This window comes from Zeugodacus cucurbitae, chromosome 4, assembly GCF_028554725.1.
Source record: "Zeugodacus cucurbitae isolate PBARC_wt_2022May chromosome 4, idZeuCucr1.2, whole genome shotgun sequence".
Classification (NCBI taxonomy): Eukaryota; Metazoa; Arthropoda; class Insecta; order Diptera; family Tephritidae; genus Zeugodacus; species Zeugodacus cucurbitae.
In genome coordinates, this window is record NC_071669.1 from 50,442,997 (window position 1) to 50,462,835 (window position 19,839).

The window sequence follows — 19,839 nt, forward strand, 5'->3', positions numbered from 1 at the left end:
TGTATACAAAACGCCTACCATTTGTTAAATATTTACTGCTGCCATGATTTAAGCTGCCCACTGTCTCTGGTATGACTGCCGAGAGATTGCCGCAGCCGCATAGGCTGTTGCGGGACTGTGTTTGTTGTTGTTGGTTTTGGCGTTGCGTCCAATGTGGCATTGTTGGCTGTTGTGTGGCGGTTGCTGTCGTCGCTGTGGCGTTTGTTGTTGTCTGTACTGCTGCGGGTAGATGATGTGTAGGTGTCTGTGTGCTATGCTGATGCATGCGACTTGTAGCTGTGGTGGCCATTGTGGCTGTGGCGGCGTTGGCGGTGTTGTTTGTATTCAAAGATAACTCTTTAAATTTCAGTTCGGTAAAATTATTCTCACTCAACGATACTGCGGTGGCCTTTTCTTTTGGCATCGCTGGCATCGTGCTGCACGGCGACAGGATCTGTTGCTGCTGTTGACCGTTTATCTGTGTAGAAGAAAGAGAGAGATTTGTTAATTAAATGTTTTTGAATTTTGTTTAAATTTTTTCGCATATTTATAAATATTAAAATTAAGAAAATATTATTTTCTAATTTATTGCCAATCAAAACAACTGACACCACACGTGCTTTTAATGTGTGTATTTCCAAAACAACTTTATTCATTTATCTAATCAAAACACTATAAATATTCTTTTCTACACTACGCGCTGTGACTGATTAATGAATGGTTGCCTCTCCTCATTGATCTCGAATTTGTTTTTGCGCGTTGTTGTTGGGGGAAACAAGTCTTCCAAAACACTTTGTAGTCGAAAAACAGTGCACAACAACAACAAGCGTTAAATGGAAATAACAAAATATCATAAAACTAATTTCATAGGCTTATACGAAAGAAATCGTATTTGCTTTGATCGTAAAATCTACACGCGAATGAAATTACAAAGTAGATTGGAAGCGTTAAAAACAAGTGTTTAATAGAAAAACAAATAGAAGATGATGAAATCAAGTAGATAATGATATTTTCGAAATCTAAAGGGGGCTGACGCTGCTGCAAACAATATTATGGTGTAGAAAAAATGTAAATACAACTGTTACGAAAATGAGTCTAAAACGTAGAATGCAATAGTAATAAAAAAGAACGGAAAAAGAAAACAAATAATATATAAAAAAGAATGGTAGAACGGCGGCGAAGAAGCAGTGTAGAAATAAACTGTGCAGACGATCGAGCGTGTTGGTTATGATGTGTGAAGCGAAGGGCACGAAGGCTAAACTGAAACAGAATACCATAAATCATAAACGGGTTCAAGGATCCCCGTATAAGAGTTCATTTACCGCACGATTGGTCAGACTAAATGCTAGTTTAAAAACGCGTTCGAGATGCCAGAGACGCAGAAGTCGTACCAAAAATGTATAATTGTAATTGTTGTTCAAAGAAAGCGAGAGAGCGTTGCTTGAAGAAGTGAGAAAAAAGAATAAACGGTAGTTTGTTCTTAATTTGTATAAACACACTTAAGAAGGTTTATAATTATGCGCGGCGCTGTGGGTGTATTATAGAACAAAATAAACAGTTTTCCTTTTTCACAAAATTTTCATTTTATAAAACAAGCATTCGGCGCACACGCATACACAGTTAACACTTTATATAACAGCATTTCGCGGAAAATAAAATAATTATGCAATTTTTCCTCTTTTTTTTTGGTTTTTTGCGCTGATTTATAGTGGAAAGTTTGTAGAGTGAAATTCGCAAACAGTTATTTTAAAGCAACGCCCAGCAATGGTTGTATTATTTTTTATATTGGAAGAGACTACACGCTCCAGTTAGTATTGTCTGTGGCAACCAACACCCACTTTCTTTGCGCTGGGCGCCATTTAAGCCAATTAGTGTTTACTTTTGTTGATATATAGTATAAAGATATATTTTTATTCTACTGGGAAATAAATTAGAAAAAATGTTACGAATAAAGAAATAAAAAAGATTAAAAAAATTGCATAAAAAAATAAAGAAATAAAAAAAAAAAACAAATAAAATAATTATTAACTTTTAATTATGTTTAAAAAAATAAGAAAAATTAAATTGATTGATTAAAAAATTGAACTGGATTTTAAAACACTACATATTTATTTCTTTTATTTAATTTCTCCTTCCAATAAGAACATGTAAGCATATCGGAATGCTTACATAAAACTTATAAAAACCACCTGTACTGAGCTCTGCTTAGTCTAACACATATCCTTAGGCTATAGTTATACTAAATATGCACACACTTAGTACAGCGCGTTCCATTGACCGTTTTCACACAGGCAATTTTTGTCGCGGCAATTCTTAGTTTTATAGGAGAGGGGGCGACGAAGAGACGAGAATTTCTCTCTCTCTCGCTTCCCTTGGTCGCCCCCTCTCCTATAAAACTAAGAATTGCCGCGACAAAAATTGCCCGTGTGAAAACGGTCATTGGAATGTGGACTGGCCGGATTCGGTATTTAGTCTTCATTGATTACAATTCATTATACAGACATTCTATATACAAACAAAAATATATCGATATACATATATAGCAAATGTGAGTATATGTGCATGTCTGCGTATAGGTGAGAGGTGAGTACAACGTGTTTATGTGGCTATGTAAAGATCATGATCTCATATTCAACAACGTATACAAAATATGTAGATAGTATATGCTCTTATTCCTGATGCCTGACTCACAATATACATAAACTTAAGTAAGTATATATGTGTATTTTGCCTTACTCTCATTCATCTCGATCGGCTCTCAAGATGAACTTTTTGAGTTGTGATCGAAACAACATTCATATATATATGTATGGATGTGTAGTTGTCTGAGGCTGGGCTTAGCTTATTTATTAGCCTAGTCATGCTCCAATCATGCTCATGACTTTCGAGCGCAAAGCGAAGTTCATTCTTTGTTCCGAACGCTCGCTTTGTTCATAGCCTCTGATTAACTGTATAAGTTGCACTCAATTATGGGTTTATGTATGTATGAGTGTGTGCATAGCAGGCCATTGATCGATGAGCGGAGCAGATCACATAATTGAATGCTGTTAATGAAATGTGATAATAATCAAATGTGTGCATAACATTTAATTGAGCACGAGGACTTTGTACTTCTTAAAAATGAAAAAAAAAGAAAGTACTTAGTTATTTTAAATACTGATCCATTTCGTCACACATTTTCTAAAATTTCCAAATTCTAAAACAAATTTGCAAAAAAAATTACAAAACCTTGCCTTGCTCAGCGATCGCCAAGTGATCCGCGATCAGATTTCACTTTTCATTGTGAGCATGTGCACCACCACACCATACAACAGGCGATTATTCAATTTCCTTTTCAGTTGCTGATTTATATTTAGCAATCATTTATATTTAACAAGAAAATATTTGAAAAATGCATAAATGCCGCAGACAAGTGGAAGTGGCAGACTATAACGTCAATGGTTGGCTGGCCTTATAAATATCACAGTGTGTATATATTATTTATATTGTAAATATACATATACCCATAGATACTAATGTATGTACATGTTTCCCAAAACATTTCAACACATGCGGATCAAATTGTTGCAGATCAGTGAAAAATGTAAATGAAAATTTTACCGCTGCAGTACAGTGTTTAAAATTAAGGAATTTATATTTGAAAAATTTCAAATATTTTTTATAAAAAATAAAAACAATTAACACTCAAATGCTTGAGATTTTTTTTCCATTATATTACTGATTAAATTTTTTTTCTAAATAATATATGTATTTAGTTTAAATATCTCTCACTATACATTTTTCGTTATTTATTTATGTGAAATTAATTAATTCTTTAATGTTTTATTTATTTTTCCGTTGCGCACTTGTGTTTTGTCTTTTCTTTGGGTCTGTTTGTGCAACAGTTTTGAAAAATTTTCCTACGCCAACACCTACACAGCCAGCGAAAGTCTAAACGCCCACAACAGCACGACTACAAAACCAACAATAATACAATAATGGTGCGGTGGATATTTTTTCAACAAACAAACGATTGCAAACATTCAGTTATTTGTTTTTTTTTTTCGAAATTTATGGTGTTAAATATCAGGGTGCGTCGATTTTACTAAAATGAATTACTTTTTGTTACAATGCAATAAAATTGTTGGTTTGAATTATTAAAAAATTATTATAATACACAAATTTATATAATTAATTATTGGCAACTAAGAAAAATTTATCACATTTTTTTACTCTCAAATTATTATTTTTAATCACTTTTATTACCGACCCTACTATCAGAAAAATAAATATATATCTTGATATTTATTTAGGCATTCATGCAGATTTTTGTTTTTACACTTGTGCTATATTTTGTTGGCACAAAAATTATATTTGGTTGTTGTTAAGAAGATGCTGTCGTTAATGTCTAGACTAAAATGACATTTAAATAAAATTAAAATTAATCTACTTTATGATTGTCGTGTGCGTTGCCGAAGTGTGAAACGAGCGCGTTGCGCTGACAATTAAATATTTTATAAAAGAAATAATAATAAAAGCAGAAAGTCCAATATCAAAACAAACGCCAATTGGCAACAAAATGGGGCAGACATAAACATACATTTATGCGTTTGCAACCTGATATTGATATTAATGGCACTGAAATGTAGGGAGGACCATTTTAATTTCCATGTTATTGCTTTCAATATAAAATCAACGATTATGAGTACAGTCAAAGGCCGAAAAAATATAGATTTGATGCGAAATGTTAGCATTTATTAATGATTTTGAACACTCTTTTGTATTTGTGCGAGGTATTTATTGTTGTGAAATTATCTAAAAGCATTTTTCTATAACATATGTTTGTGGTGGCTTATCAGCGCAGCATTTTTATGTGCTTTGATATGGCGTAATTTTTGGATATTTATAGATTTTCACAACGTACAGCTGATGCAAGCAAAGAACTTGAATATGAAAGTCAATTAGTACATAATTGTACACACATAAAATATATTCGTATGCAAGATTTTTCGAGTGGAAATTTAAATATTAAATGGCATATTAAAACAGCTATACATACACTGAAAGCAATAAATAATTGTTAATTTTTTAACTTTATTTTATTTTCGCAAATTTTCGCATTTTCTATGAAATCTGCACTGACGCGTAAATATACATATGTACGTGGATGCTTTGTGTATGTGTTTACATGATGCGCACAGCATGTTGTGGGCTGACTTTGTCTGCTTATCTTATAATAAATAAATAGTGTGTTTGTATGTAGTTGTACATATATTTATTGTTGTGCTTTCTTTTTTTTTGTATCTACCGGATACATTTGATTTAGCAGCACAGCTTAGCTTATTCCATAAGCGAAATTTTTCGCGACTGCAATGCGCAAAAAGTGCAAAAGACGCAAACAAATTTTTGCGTATTTACCAAAGTTCAACTTGTCATATTCGTAAATTGCGACAAATTAAGGATACGTGGAGAAATTTATATATACAAACACACATATAGAACGCGGCATATGTACATACGTAGGTTGTTATTTCAATATTATATGTACTGGGCTGCGCAAAACACTCCATCACACGTTATAAATTAAGAAAATTTTACACATTTTTCTTTGTGTTATTGCAAGCACCGCGCACCGTACTAGTTAATTAATAAATTATCTGTTTTGCTTTTTAAGATTTTTAAAGAAATGTATTGCGGTTATTGTGCTTATTTGCCAGCAAAAAAATTTACAATATTATTATTCTGCAATTGCATGCTGCACGTTCGGTCTGCATGTGGTTTACAGCGCACCACCCACTTCCCATGCAAGAGGCGCAAGGATTTTTTTGTTAAGCAAAAATTTACCTCAAACAGCTGTTGTTGCAGCTTTTCCATTTGGTATGCATAAACTCGTTTGTTCGTATGTAAGACGTTGTTTTTATTTGTTTGCAACTACTTTTTGCTGTTGTGATTATTGCTGCAACACGCAAAATACGAATTTTTATTAGAAGAAAGCCAAAGACGTTTTAATGAAATCAACGTTTCACGAAATCAATATATAAAGCAAAGCTATGGCGAAAACAAAGGAACTATAACTCGAATTGACAGCGATTTTAATAAAAATGTTTTATATTTAAGTTTTCCTTTCATTTGCTAACACGATACAACAAACAAAGTACGCGTCGTTTTTAATAAAGAGTATAAGCAATTCAAACGCGTAAAAAAGGTTTAATAATTTAATAGCTGCGCTTGAGCTGTGCGAATTTGCGGCGAGTAACTAGTAGTCTTATTTCTTTCACATACCGTCGGTGATATACAGTTTTTTTCACTTTCACAGTTACTCATGAAGTATAAAATGTCAGTAAAACATTTAACGCACAAATTACTATTAAATTTTCTTATTTTTACATAACAAAGCAAGTGCTGGTATTTTTTCTTAATTTGATACTGAAACTTTTAGCTTCCATTAAATAATGAATTTCTTGCCGAATTTCATTAGCAACCTTTGCGCTCACCACCGTGTTGTGCTGGCAAAATTTGTACGCATACTCGTTAATCCACTCTGCGACTCGCACACACTCACACACCGACTCTCACACTCTCTTCGAGAGCTTAACAATGGTTTGTTGCTCCAACATACCACCACCACCTCCAAACGACTCGCCTACAAGTGAACCAAAACAAGCGCAACTCCGCTACGTAATGCGTATAAGCAACCCCAGAGTCCCGGCATTGTATCGCCGCCCTACTGCACCCCACTCCTAACCTACTACTGACTAAGTATTAGCTAAGCGTGAGAGCGCTCACAAACACCAATAAAAAGGCGGGTTTATTGAAGCAACTACTACGCATTGCGTATGCCCAAATGATGGGTATTTTACCGAGTATGCCTCCTATATGATATGATCTACTTTGTGGCGGAATGACGACAGACGTTAATACAAATATACGCAACTACGTAACTATATGCGTATGTATGTAATGAAGCAAAACACGCAATGGAAGAATTTTATGACATAAGCGTACGACGGTGGGGGGATGAGTGGGTGAGCGGATGGGTCTAGTAGTCTATACGCACAATAAACAAACAAATGAAGATAGCAGCTGTTGGTGGCGAAGCCAGCTGAAAAGGGGTGAGCGTCTGCACGCACAATACGATAGTACATTTGTATGTGCATATGTAAGTTTATATGCAAAGGGGTACAAATTCCAAAACAATGCGACTCTGTGTTGTGTAGCGAGTTGGTTGGAAGCAGATCAGTCACAACAACAAAGCCAACTATGAACTAACGGCGGCAATTATGATTAGTGGCGTATAGCTAAAGGGTATAAACAGCGTAAAAGTATGAAGAGTATATATAATTTGCAATCGTAAAAACGTAGTATATATACATATGTATGTATATGTATAATATATGCTTTTGTGCATGACAACCCAGAAATTCTTATGGTAATATTGCGGTTGGTGCGTTGATGATGGTGCGGCATGTGGTAAAGGGTACGCCTGTTGTTGTTCTTTTTTTCATACAAATGAACAGAGTTTATTCTATTTTTAATTATATTTTAACTAGAATTCGCTATTCGTCTATAGTTTATCTACTCTCTGCTTTTTGCTTTTCAAGTGCGTCAAACGTATACAATTTTTTATATGTATTTATGTTTTTTGGACATAGAAATGCGTACTTCAGCATTACACAGTGGTGTGTAGGCATTTATGATTTGCGTAAATGTTCAAAAACTATAGAAATCGCGCACAGGGTGGTATAGTGGCGTTGTGAAGTGAAGCGTGGAAATTTTTATAACTACAATATGTAATTGAATTATGAAATATTTTATTTTAAAATTAATTTTTTTTTTTTTTGTTATTTATATAATTTTTTTTATTATTTTTATATTTTTTTATTATTTTTATAATTTTTTATTATTTTTATTAATTTGTTATTAATTTTTATAATAATTTTTTTTTTATTTATTATTTTTTATTTCTAAATAATTTATTTTTAAGTACTTTTTTATTAGAAATCATTAATAAATATTAAAGATTTTATTAAATTTTTATTATATAAAATTTTATAGTTTTTATTTAAAATATTTTTAATAAATTTATTTAATATTAATTCAAAATTTTCTAGCTGATTATAATTTTACTCAAAATTTCATTTTTTTATTTGTTAAAATTTGATATTTAATTTTTTATAAAATTTGATATTTATTAATCCAAACAATGTTTTGTTAATTAATTTCTTATTACTAAATACTTTAGGCACATGTATTTAATATTTGAGGTAAAAAAGTATACATGTGAAACTTTTAGTATAATAGAAGCACAACACTAAGGTGAATTCGATATCGCTACTTAAATTTTTTCAATCTAAAGTACAAATATAACATTATTAATTTATTTAGCTTTGAGTAATAATTTCGTATTTAAATCTTTTTTTCAGAACTTAATAGCATTTTTTTATTTTTTATGATACTTATATAAAAATTTCTGTTACAACACATTTTGTTATAATAATTTTTTAATTTTTTATTTTATTATTAATTTATATAATACACTCTTTAAGCCTATAACCCCCGGCACTTCACGTCTTTTCGAAAACTTACTTAATGCTATTGTTTTTTTTTTAGTTTTTTCATTGTCTAACGATTAGCTAACGGAATGTTATGCCATCGAAACGACCGACTAACGCCGCTATAGATTTTCAAGTTTACCGCAGCAGTCGCCCAAGGAAGCGCCATTGAGCGTACTATGCACACACAGTAAACAGCGAAATGGCAAAACAACAAACAGAAAATACAACGAAAAAATCAATAACAAACAAAAACAAAAAAGTTTGCAAAAATCACCTTTTGTTTTATACGCGTTCCGCAAAAAATGAATAAGTCCGTAGAACACACAGAAAAAAAAAACCAAAACACACACACACTTAGATGCCCGTTTTGAAAACCACTGCTAGCACAATTTTTTTCACATTGAATTAATGCTTTTATAATGTGCTGCTTCTACAATTTTAAATTAATTACATATATATGTATGTAGTATATATTTTTCATTAAATTGAACTATTATTATTTTAATCTCACTACAATTTTTTACTGTAATTCAATTTTTCTAACACTTTTTTTTAGTAATTTTTGCTATAATTTTTTTATATTATACAGTAAGTTTCAATTATATATTATACACAATTTCTTATGATTTTTTGCTCTCCACAATTATATATGTATATTCAGCACTGTACTGTTTTAGTATTTGTCCGTGCAGCTTTCTGTTAATTCAGAAAGACGTCCGTTTCGGCATAAGCGCCACAGAAACTAATCAAGAATGAAAAAATTATACCATTCGTAACCGAATAAACGAATAAACGAGCAGCATTTTTCAGATTGTCTGCAATCCCACCCCGCTCACTGTTTATGAGCTCCACATATACGCTTATTACGAGTACACTTCGGGCTGTGGCGCTCACTGCTTATGAGCTCCACATAAACGCTTATTACGAGTACACTTCGGGCCGCGGCGCTCTATATTGTGGCGCCCCACACAAATACATACATACATATAGTACATGCAGCGAGTCAACATTATAGCTATTGGCGATGTTACCGACAAAAACAGCCATAGTCGAGGAATGTGTAAAATAGATACCTCAGCTATTGAGCGAGCAAAAAGCATGACGTACGAACTCGTATCAAAAATAAATAATAAAAATCAAGTTTGCAGCGCTCACAAAAGCTGCTCGTAGCTAGCCAGCGAGCGAGAGTAAACGAGTGAGTGAGTGAGCTGAAATGCATTTTTTGTCTACTAAAGTTTCGTCAATAGTTTGGTCGCTCAAAATAGTGCTGCTCTGCTGGCTGTCAGTTTTTTTCTCCACCGTGGCGCACAAGAAGTGGTCGGCTGAAACAAAAACGATTGCTTTACACGCTTGTTTCTCAATGAATTTTTCGGCATTATTTTGTGTGAGCGCCAAGCAGCTGAGTGCTCCACACGAAAGGTAGTGAGCGCGCGAGAGTTCGGATGGACTAGGTCGTCCGGATCGCTGGCTGGCGAATGGATTGCGCCATCACCAAAACGCTCAATGGCAGCTAACAGCAGTTTACTAGCTACACTTGTTTTGAAGTTGTTGAGTATGGAATGTCGATTTTATGTGATTACAAACATACATACGTACATACATGATTACATGTAGTGCTTCGTGTATATACATACGTATTGGAGTATTTATGTGTTTGTGTGTGTGTGAGTTGCCGATAAGCAGGCGAGGCGGCGTTGCGTTTGGGTGGGATTGCAAGCGAAAACTGTTGGAGAGCTAGCTTGCTGTTTTATATACTTTGTGTTTGTTATTGCTTTTGTTACTGTTGTTGTTGTGTGTGTGAAGGTGTGCTGCCTTTCAAATTGTCCGTAGCTGTTTTTCTTTTCATTTTTACGCATGCACACACACACATTTCTGCTTTCGATTTTTCGCGTATCTCTTTTGTTTTTGTTTTTGCCTTCAATTAACCTTCTCGAAAATTGTAACAAACAATAATAACAACAATTTTTTAGAAAAAAAAAACAGATAGGATTATAGCATGACGTTGCAGCGTCAAATAGCCTCAAAACTGTTTACGGAAACTGCAAAAGCAATGCACAAGTAAGCAAACAAATGTTTACATACATACGGACATAACAACAAATCAATATATATTTACACATAACAACAAATGTATTTTTTTAGTGCATATATGAAAATGGAGCACGCACCACATTCTTTGATTAATTTTCATACTCACTGTATGTATATGTGTGTTGCTTGGTTATTGCATGAACTGTTGCCGCTTTTTGCTGCCACCAGCAAGCTAGAGCAATCAAAACAAGACTGTACACAAAGCTTGAGCGCACACCAACTTTGCGGTGACCAAGAGTAATGTATGATAAAAATGCAACCAAAACAAAACATAAAAAATAACAACAACAAAAACACTATAAAATTACAAGAAAAAGAAAAATTTTATAACAAAATATAATAAATAACCATAAAAATAAAAACAAAAAATACAACAACAAAAACATAAAAAATAACAACAACAAAGGCATAAAAAATACAACAATAAAATAATTAAAAAAAAAAAATTACAAAATCAAAAATAACAATTAAAACGTAAAAAATACAACAAAAATTAAAAATAACAACAAGAAAAATATGATAACAAAAAATAGCAAAAATAAAAACAGAAAAAATAACAACAAAAATTAAATAAAAAATAAATTATATAAAAAATAACAACTAAAACATAAAAAATAACAACTAAAACATAAAAAATACAACAACAAAAATAATAATAGTAAGAAAAGAACAAAATAAAAACGTTAAAAAAATAACAAAAAAAAGAAAACAACAACAACAACACACACATGCACCCAAGCCCACTTGTGCATTTGACGCTGTGGGAACAAAACAATAAACTGGCGGCAATCAGACAGACATCTGCAATGCAATGCAAGTACAAGCGAAAACACACTGACACACACACACACACACACATGTACATTTGCATTGACTGCAAAGAGTCAGACGAAGCTTTGAAATGCAAAACAAGACAGTGTTTACATGTTGTAGGTATGTACATATGTAGCTTTGTTGGTATGTGAGTGAGTATGTAAAGAGAGCAAGCCATTGAGGCCAATCAAGCACTGACAAGTAAGGGGAATCATCTTCTAGGCGCACAACAGCACCTAATACACGCGTGTATGTGTGTGCGTGCGTCTGCCGTCTGCTGTCTGCCAGTGAAATACTAGTGCATTGAGGCAAAGAAAAATGCTGAGACCAGCAATCAGGAAGAAAAAACTGTAAAATGAGACCCCGAGCGCACGAAAAAAGAGGCCAAGCGAACGCGAGTCGCCGTGGAGCTGTGAGTGACGTCGCCGTCACTTAAATGAATTTAACTGTGTTAGAATAGACGACAGACAATGCGATGTTGCAGGCATGTAAATATGTAGACTGAAGGAAGATTTGACTATTTTTGTTTTTAATTTGATTTTTTTTTTTTAATTTTTGTTGCATTTTGAAAAAGGAAAACTTATCATGTTTGCTCTTCTAGGCTCACACTATTGCGAAGAAATTTTTGAATTTAAAATAGAGTGGTTCCCTTAATATGACCACAGCTGTATGTCGACTATAAAACAACAGCAATAAATTACAACATACGAAGAATCAAAACGAAATAGTTGCGCTGCACAGACAAGAAAGAAGACGAATGGGCGACCACAAAGCGAATAAGCTGAAAAGCAGAATTTAAAAATAAAAACAGAAAAAACAATGAGTTCGCCGTCAAAACAAAAAGGTAGCCCAGCCAGCCACCAAAGCGATTTCGATATAGAGAAACAGAAACAGAAACCGAAATTAAATCAACTGAAACCGAAACTAGGCTGAGGCAACAGAAGCAACAATAACAACATTGGTAGTAGTAGTAGTAGTAGTAGTAGTAGTGGCAAGAAAAACACCAACAACAACAAATGTATGCGCTATTGAATAGCAGTAAAAGCTAAAACAAGCAGCGCATAGCAAGGCGATGCGACAGATAAACAGAAAGACAGACGGACACTGAGATAAGCAACACACACGCACAAATGCAGAAAGATGTGAATGCGTCGATAAAGGCAGAAAGTTGTGACAAAATAAATAAAAAAACAGTCGCACGCAAGGCAGCAGCAACAACAGCAACAGCAAAGGGAGGCCAAGAGTTGGCTGAAAAATCGACAGCAGCAGCGACGTGAACGTCAACGTTGCAGCAAATGACAGCGCAGGGTGTGTGGCATGCTTGTTGTTGTTGTTGTTTGCGACAAGATTATACATTGCATTGGCTACAACAACAACAGCTGGCAGGCATGCAGTGTTGTAATTACTGTCTACAACATGTAACGCGCATTGCAGTTGTTGTTGCCACTGCCACACATGCGACGGAGCTTCTTTCTAGTGCTTGCTGTTGTTGTTTTCATTGCGCTGACTGCAGTTTATGTTGGCGCACACGTTGATGTTGTTGTTATTTTTGTTGTTCTCCTCGTCGTCGTCGTCGTCATTGACGGTTGCCACACAAGTGAACGGGGCGCGGCGAGAACGAAAATGAAAACGAGGTTGAAAGCAGAAAACATTGTAAAGGGGCCTCGAGTTTTTTGTTGTTTTTTTTTGGTAAGTGCTTGTGTGCCTCGTTATTACATGACAACTTTAGCCGTCGTGTGTGAGTGAGAAGGCAACAGATGCGAAGCACAGAACAAAACAGAGAATTGTAAATTTTCCATAGTTTTACAACAACACATACACATACAAACAAACTTACATATATGTAGTTACAACAGCGCGTGGTGATGGTGGTGGTGGTGGCAAGAAGACAAGGCAACAACAAAAATCAACAATAACAAGCTATAAAATGCAGTATGTAGTAGAATATACAGAAAACAAGAATAAATAAACACAACACGAGGTAATGGAAAACTAGCGCGTGTGTGTCTTCTTCTTTTTTAGTTTGTGTATCTGTGCATTTGTTGCCTGGGAAGTTGCGCGAAAGAGGAGTGAAACGCGCAAAGCGGAATTTGAAAAAAAGGGCAGCCATAAATTATGTACGTACTTGCGGCGCAGACGCCATTAAAATATGTAATAAAAATACAGATAGTTGTTGTTGTTGTTGCTGCTGTTATTGTATCTATACACAAGTAAGTACTTGCAACAGTGCCGACTCAAGTGTGCTGTGTGTGCCCATAGACGGCAATAAAGGGAGCGAACGGAAGTGCGCCAAGGAGATAGAGAGAAAGAAATTCTATAAAGGAAATCATGTTACTTCCTATTTTATTGTATGCCACAACAACAACAACAATGCATGCATACATACAGACAAACATATAGATTTTATGTGAATGTGGAAGTTGTTGTTGTTATTCCGAGTGTTTGTATACATTTTGCGCTTGAACGCTGGCAGCGAATTTAGTTAACAAAACAGAAAATGTCATTAGAAGGATAACGGGAAATTCAGGTGTCTATCATAAACAAACCGTTAAGTTGCGCCAAATGGCGTTAGGGTGGGTTTTTGCAAACGCACATACATACATATATATAGACAAACAAATGGAGTTTTTGGGTGTTATAGGCAGAGGATGTGAGTTTTGGATTTTTTTTTTTAATAATGTATACACTAACACATAAATATAACTAAAAAATATTGGTTAAAATTAAAAAAATAACAAAATTATAAAAAATAATAATATAAGAAAATAATAAAATTAAAAATTATTATAAAAAAAATAATAAAATTATAAAAAAATAATAAAATTATTAAAAAAAATAATGAAATTATAAAAAATATTATTAAAAAGATTATAAAAAATATTATTAAAAAGATTATAAAAAATATTATCAAAAGAAATTATATAATATGATTAGATAAGGAGAAAAAAAATTAATTAATTTTTCCTATTCATATTTTTTTCATTACAACTGTTGGAAAATTTTCATAGAACAGAAAATTAATTCGATCTAAAATTGTTTTTACATGAAATAATATAAATAAAATATTTTCGAAACGTTTAAAAATATTTCCTAGTATTCCTGGAAAGCCAGATAGCTAAAATATTGCTAACTGTACACTTTTCGCTATATTTTACACTCGAAACGTATTTTTGTGCAATAATTTTTAATTAAATAGATTTTTTAAAGACAACTTTTTTTAGTAAGTTGTAGTTGTTTAGTAGTTATGGGATTTTAATCTTATTTTATTAAAATTAGATAGTAAAATATTTTTGTGAAATAAAATAAAACGCAATTTTAATACAACATAACCTAATACATTTATACTATAAATAGACATAAAATAACGGTAAAAGTTTTTTATGAAGTAAATTGCATGTAAATTTTTGTTTTAAATAAGAAAGCAAAAAATAAAATGTTTTCTATCTAAACTGTGTCCAGTAAAAATAAATAATTTTCTGAAATGATTTTCATATTTTCTATTCGAACCAGTAACCCCACTAATCCATTACGGACACCTATTACACTACTGTTTATATTCTAATATCCACTAATATGCGAAAAATCTGCGTAAACCATTAAATATTGTTTATATACAAAAATTATAAACATTAAAAATGAGAAATTCAGTCGGCATACATACAAACATACGCAGTTAAGTGAAAGGCGGAAAGAGCTGAAAGCAAAAGAGGAACTCCAAAGCCAAATAGCCAAGTGAAAATAAACAATATGGCAGACAGTAAACGGTAAATAATATACATATGTAAGTAAGCATAAGAAACTGGTAAGACAATCTAAGCTGGAGCAAAACAACTGGAAAGTCAGCGTCAATGCCACACAACACAAACAATAATAAAGCAAAAATTTCACAACTTTACAACATCAAAACAAAAAACAAGAAAAGGAAGAAAAAAAATAAATTGCAGGAGATAAAAATAAATGCTGAAAATTTTTAAAAAGTTAAAAATCAAAGTTAAAACAAAAAAAATAAAATAATAAAATAATAAAAAAATAAAACAATAAAAAACGAAATTAAAATATTTGTATTTTATTTTTATGTGTTTATTGTGCGATTTGCCTTCTCAATTGGCTTAATTATGTGACGCTTAAGAAATGCGTGTTGCTGCTGCATTTTTCTACACAAACACACACACATAAGCAAAATTGAATCAAGCTCTGCTTGTTTGTTGTTATTTTCCAACACACCACAGATTTACATGAATTTCGCATTCCATTTTGTTTGTGTGTTTGTGTATTTATTATTTTATTTCTTTATTTATTGTGATTTGCAACATTTTCGCATTTTGTTTTGACTGCAGCAAAATTGCTTTATGAGCTTCTTTGGCGCTTTGCAGGCAATCAAACAACCGTTTGCAAATAACAAAATAAACGGCGAAAAGGAAGGAAAGAAAAGACCAAAAGTCCAAAACGGCCGAACGATACACAAGCAGACGGACAAACTGACTGTCTGTTGTGACTGTCCAAAAGTCGTTGGCGCTGACGCTGCCGTTGCCGCTGACGACGACGACAATGACCTGGATTTATGTGTGTGTATTGTTGTTGTTATTGTCACTATTGTGTTGTTATTATTATTATTGCGTTTTTTTACTGTTACTGTTGTTATTATTATTGTTGCTGTTGCTTACACTGCAGCATTCGTGGAATTTCTTTTGGCCGTCGTACACAGACACACACAGACACACTTACACTTACAAGCAGCATAATCTTTATTTTGTTTTATTTTTGTGTGGCCTTTATTATTGTTGTTTACCGAATATTTTGCTGTTTTAGTTATCTTTTCATAAAGCAACAAAATACAAAAACAAAGCTTGTAGAAAAACAAAGCAACTGTAAATGATTACATTGTAGCAGTTGCGCCGCTGCTCTCCCTTCTCTTAAGGCGCGCTGCAGCAGCCGAAATTTCTGTATTTATTTACATACCAACATGCATATTTCTTCTACATCTCTCTTTAAGCTTTTCATTCTGTTTGCTTGTAAGGTGTTTTTCCTATAGGAATGCGCACTGTTTTGTGATTTACTTTTAATGGTTTTGGAATGATTTTCTTTAGAATATTTTTAATTTTTTTTAATTTAATTTTTTTGTTTTTATATTTTTTTTTTTAATTTTAATATTTTTTTAATTTGTTTAAAAAATAAAATTGGAAATTTGTATGCATATCGAAGCTTGATTTTGTAATACAAAATAAAAATTTTCTAAAAACATGTTGAAAAATAATTTAAAAAAATTCCCAGTGATCCAAACTATAACGTATTATATCAAAATCAGTGTTGAAGACTGTCAGTTGTAATAAATATTATTATAATTAAATATTTAATCACAAAATTAAATAAGTTATAGGCCATAATCAGCAATGTATTTCCTTATCTCCAACAATTTTGGATTTTCTCGCGTTATAATAAACAGAAATATGTAGAAATATAAAAAAAAATAAAAAATATGTAGATTTTATTTATAATATGTAGATACATATTTATTTATTGATAATAAATCAGTCAAGAGTTCCAACTAAGTGGAGAGCAAGTTTTTCCAATGACGAAACGAAATTACGTTATCACAATCGCTTCACAATAGTTACAAAAAAAATTTGATATTTTCTAAAATTTATATTATTTTCTTATTATTATTACTACATTATATTTTATTTTTTAATTACATATGACTATGATATTATACATTATTTCTTTATTATTTTTATTTTTCGTAATTTTATTTATTTATTACTCATTTAGATTTAGATTTTTTAATTTTTTATTTATCATAATTTTATAATAGTAAATTCGAATATCATTTGTATATTATATTTTGGTTTTCTAAATTCTTAACTAATTTAATTTAAATTTCGTAATTCGATTTATTTATTAATATTTTATAATTTAATTCGAAGGTTATTTTTTTAATATTTATTATTATTTATTTCCAAATTATTATTTTTTATTATTATTAATAAATTTTATTTATAATTAATTATTGTATATTGTTAATTTTTATATATATTTTTTTAATTTAATATAGTTTCTCTAATTAAAAGTTTAAATTTCATTTTATTATTCACTATAATTATATTTTGTATATTATTTTTTTAGTTTTCTAATTTATACTAAATAGTTTCAAGTTTATATGAAAGTCTGAATAAATAGTTAGTTTTAATATGTATTTTGCTTTTATTTCTTATTTGAAGTCTTTAGAAAAGTGTAATTATTTTATTTTGAAAGAATGAAAGAGAATTGAAAATTAATACATATAATGCTTTCTATGAAATCATCTCATTACTATGAAACAAAAAACAGTAATTTCAAAATATTAAAATCGTGCTGAACACAATGAAAACTCAAAACAAACACTGAAAATTAATTTCTTATAAAAGAAATATAAAGCGCTTAATATTTAGTATTTAAAGCGTGCTTTTATATTTTAAAAATATTCTTTCAACATTTTACATAAAACACAAATCACACAATAGTTTCCAAAACTAGCTAAAAATTATATTTATGTACATTTGTGCCCAAGTGTATTTACCTTGATTGACTTCAGGCGTCGCACAACAAAATTGTTGATTTTGTTCGACCAACTTTTACATTTCATTGGGGAGGCTGTTTTCATTTGGAAACCAAATGCAGTTAATTTTAAAACAAAAATTATTGGAAAAAACAAATGCACACTTTAAAGAACTTCAATAAAAGCTTGCATTATCACTGCCATTTGCAGAACTTTGCTTCTTTGATTTGCTTGAGCTTGAGCTTGATTTGCCACAATTTTCATTTGATGAAATTTCAATTTTTTAAAACCAAACACAATTTTGCAATTTTACCTTAAACATTTGTTGCACACTTTGTTGCTTTTTTTGGTTGTTTTACTTGCCGTATTTGCAATAATAATCAATATTTTTGCGTTTTTGGGCTAACGCTGCGCTGCACTTTTATTTGTCTAAATCAATGATTATAGAGATAAGCGCTTATTTATTTGAGATTACTTTGTGCTTATACTTTTCAAACGGTTTTTTTATGCTTTGCACTTTTCACTGCAGCATTTACACTGAGTTGCTTTTGGTTTGTTTTGCTTGTTTGCTTGCTACTAGCACTTCACTAAATGCATCGGCAATGCAATTATATTCTCAATATTAATACTGTTTCACAATATTCTCCGAATCTTCACAATTGTTTGTTTTCTATATTTTTGTAATATTTCAAGCTTTTTCTAATTCACTTTTGCTTGTTTAATATTTTGTGTATTTTACTTTTATCTTGTTTTGAATTTTTTTCAAATATTCAACTGTTTGGCGCCCCAATTTACAAGTGGCGCACACTACGCGTTTGATTAAATTTCAAAAGCGTCCAAACCGATCAAAGTTTAAAAATAAACTGTCGCTACACAAGCGCTGACAATGCCATCGAACTGCAATGCTGTCAATGTTTCACGAAATCCCAGCTCGTACCTATGCTGTGAACACAGTGGCACGAAAATGAATCGTGTTTCCCCTTGCGAGTGGAGTGTATTAGCCCCAAATAGCAGTGAATATTGAAGCAAAGACTGTCTGTCGTTTTCTCCGCTAGCGCGCTAACAACAAACCACACGAAGGTGCCTTCGTGCGCTGGCCGACTCTCTGTTTTGCTTTTTTCGTTGCTGTTTCACTTGTTTTCCGTGCAAATATAGCATTGAGCTGCAAGTCCAAGAGTACTCAAATGAAAACATATCTCGTATTTATTTGTATGTATGTATGTCGTGTGTGGCTTGCTGTAATTTGAAAGGAATTTCAATAATGCTGCTCCGTTGAGGAAATGGTGTCGTTGCTGCTGCACATATTCCATCACTCTCTCTCTCTCTCGCGCGCTATCCCACTAACTGACAATCTCTCTCGCACTTTGTTGGTATTTTACGCTGCTTGGCATTGCAGTGACTGCATTGTGCCGTTCGCGCGCCGTTTTTCGTTCTCTCACACTTGCAATCCACAGTTTATTCCTTGAATTTCTCCGTTATTTACATTATATTAGCGCAGCGCAGCAAGTCAGCAAGCGAGCCACCCAAAGCCGAAAACAAAATCGCCTGCGTTCGTTCAACTCGCATTGTTGTTTTGTTGCTATTGTTGTTCTGCAGTTGGAAAAATATATATGCATATAGATATGTTTGTATGCATTTATTTACTTCGTATTCCTTTGCTGCAGTTGCCTCACTGTTTTGTTTTGATGTTCTGTTTTTGTCTTACGATCTGGTTGCTGCTTTCTGTTTTGCTATTTGATTACAAGCGGAAGTTGAGCGTAAAAAGATTTGCGTAGCTGTGGCGCTCGGGTTTCTTATTACATACGTTAATATGGTTGTATAACAACAACAACAAATGCACTTCGTGCGTTTTCCATGCAGTTATGAGAAATGTGCAGAGTTTTGGCG

At 32.3% G+C, this 19,839-nt stretch overlaps 1 protein-coding gene across 5 annotated transcripts in view; it reads right to left on the reverse strand.

Moving 5' to 3' along the window:
- LOC105210465 (3-phosphoinositide-dependent protein kinase 1) overlaps nt 1-18,860 on the reverse strand; it is a 49,097-nt gene extending 30,237 nt beyond the window's left edge. The window contains exons 1-2 of one of the 5 annotated variants that reach the window (XM_011181459.3): nt 18,266-18,860; nt 19-457 (exon numbers count right to left, since the gene is read on the reverse strand). In XM_011181459.3, the coding sequence (XP_011179761.2) occupies nt 19-457; nt 18,266-18,274 (448 nt within the window). In that variant the 5' untranslated portion in view covers nt 18,275-18,860. Of the gene's footprint in view, nt 1-18; nt 458-588; nt 740-5,802; nt 6,222-8,787; nt 9,470-17,973 lie in introns of those variants that run through there. The other 4 variants (XM_011181457.3, XM_011181460.3, XM_011181458.3 and 1 more) reach the window with 4 other exon arrangements.
- Between the last annotated feature and the right edge of the window lie 979 nt (nt 18,861-19,839).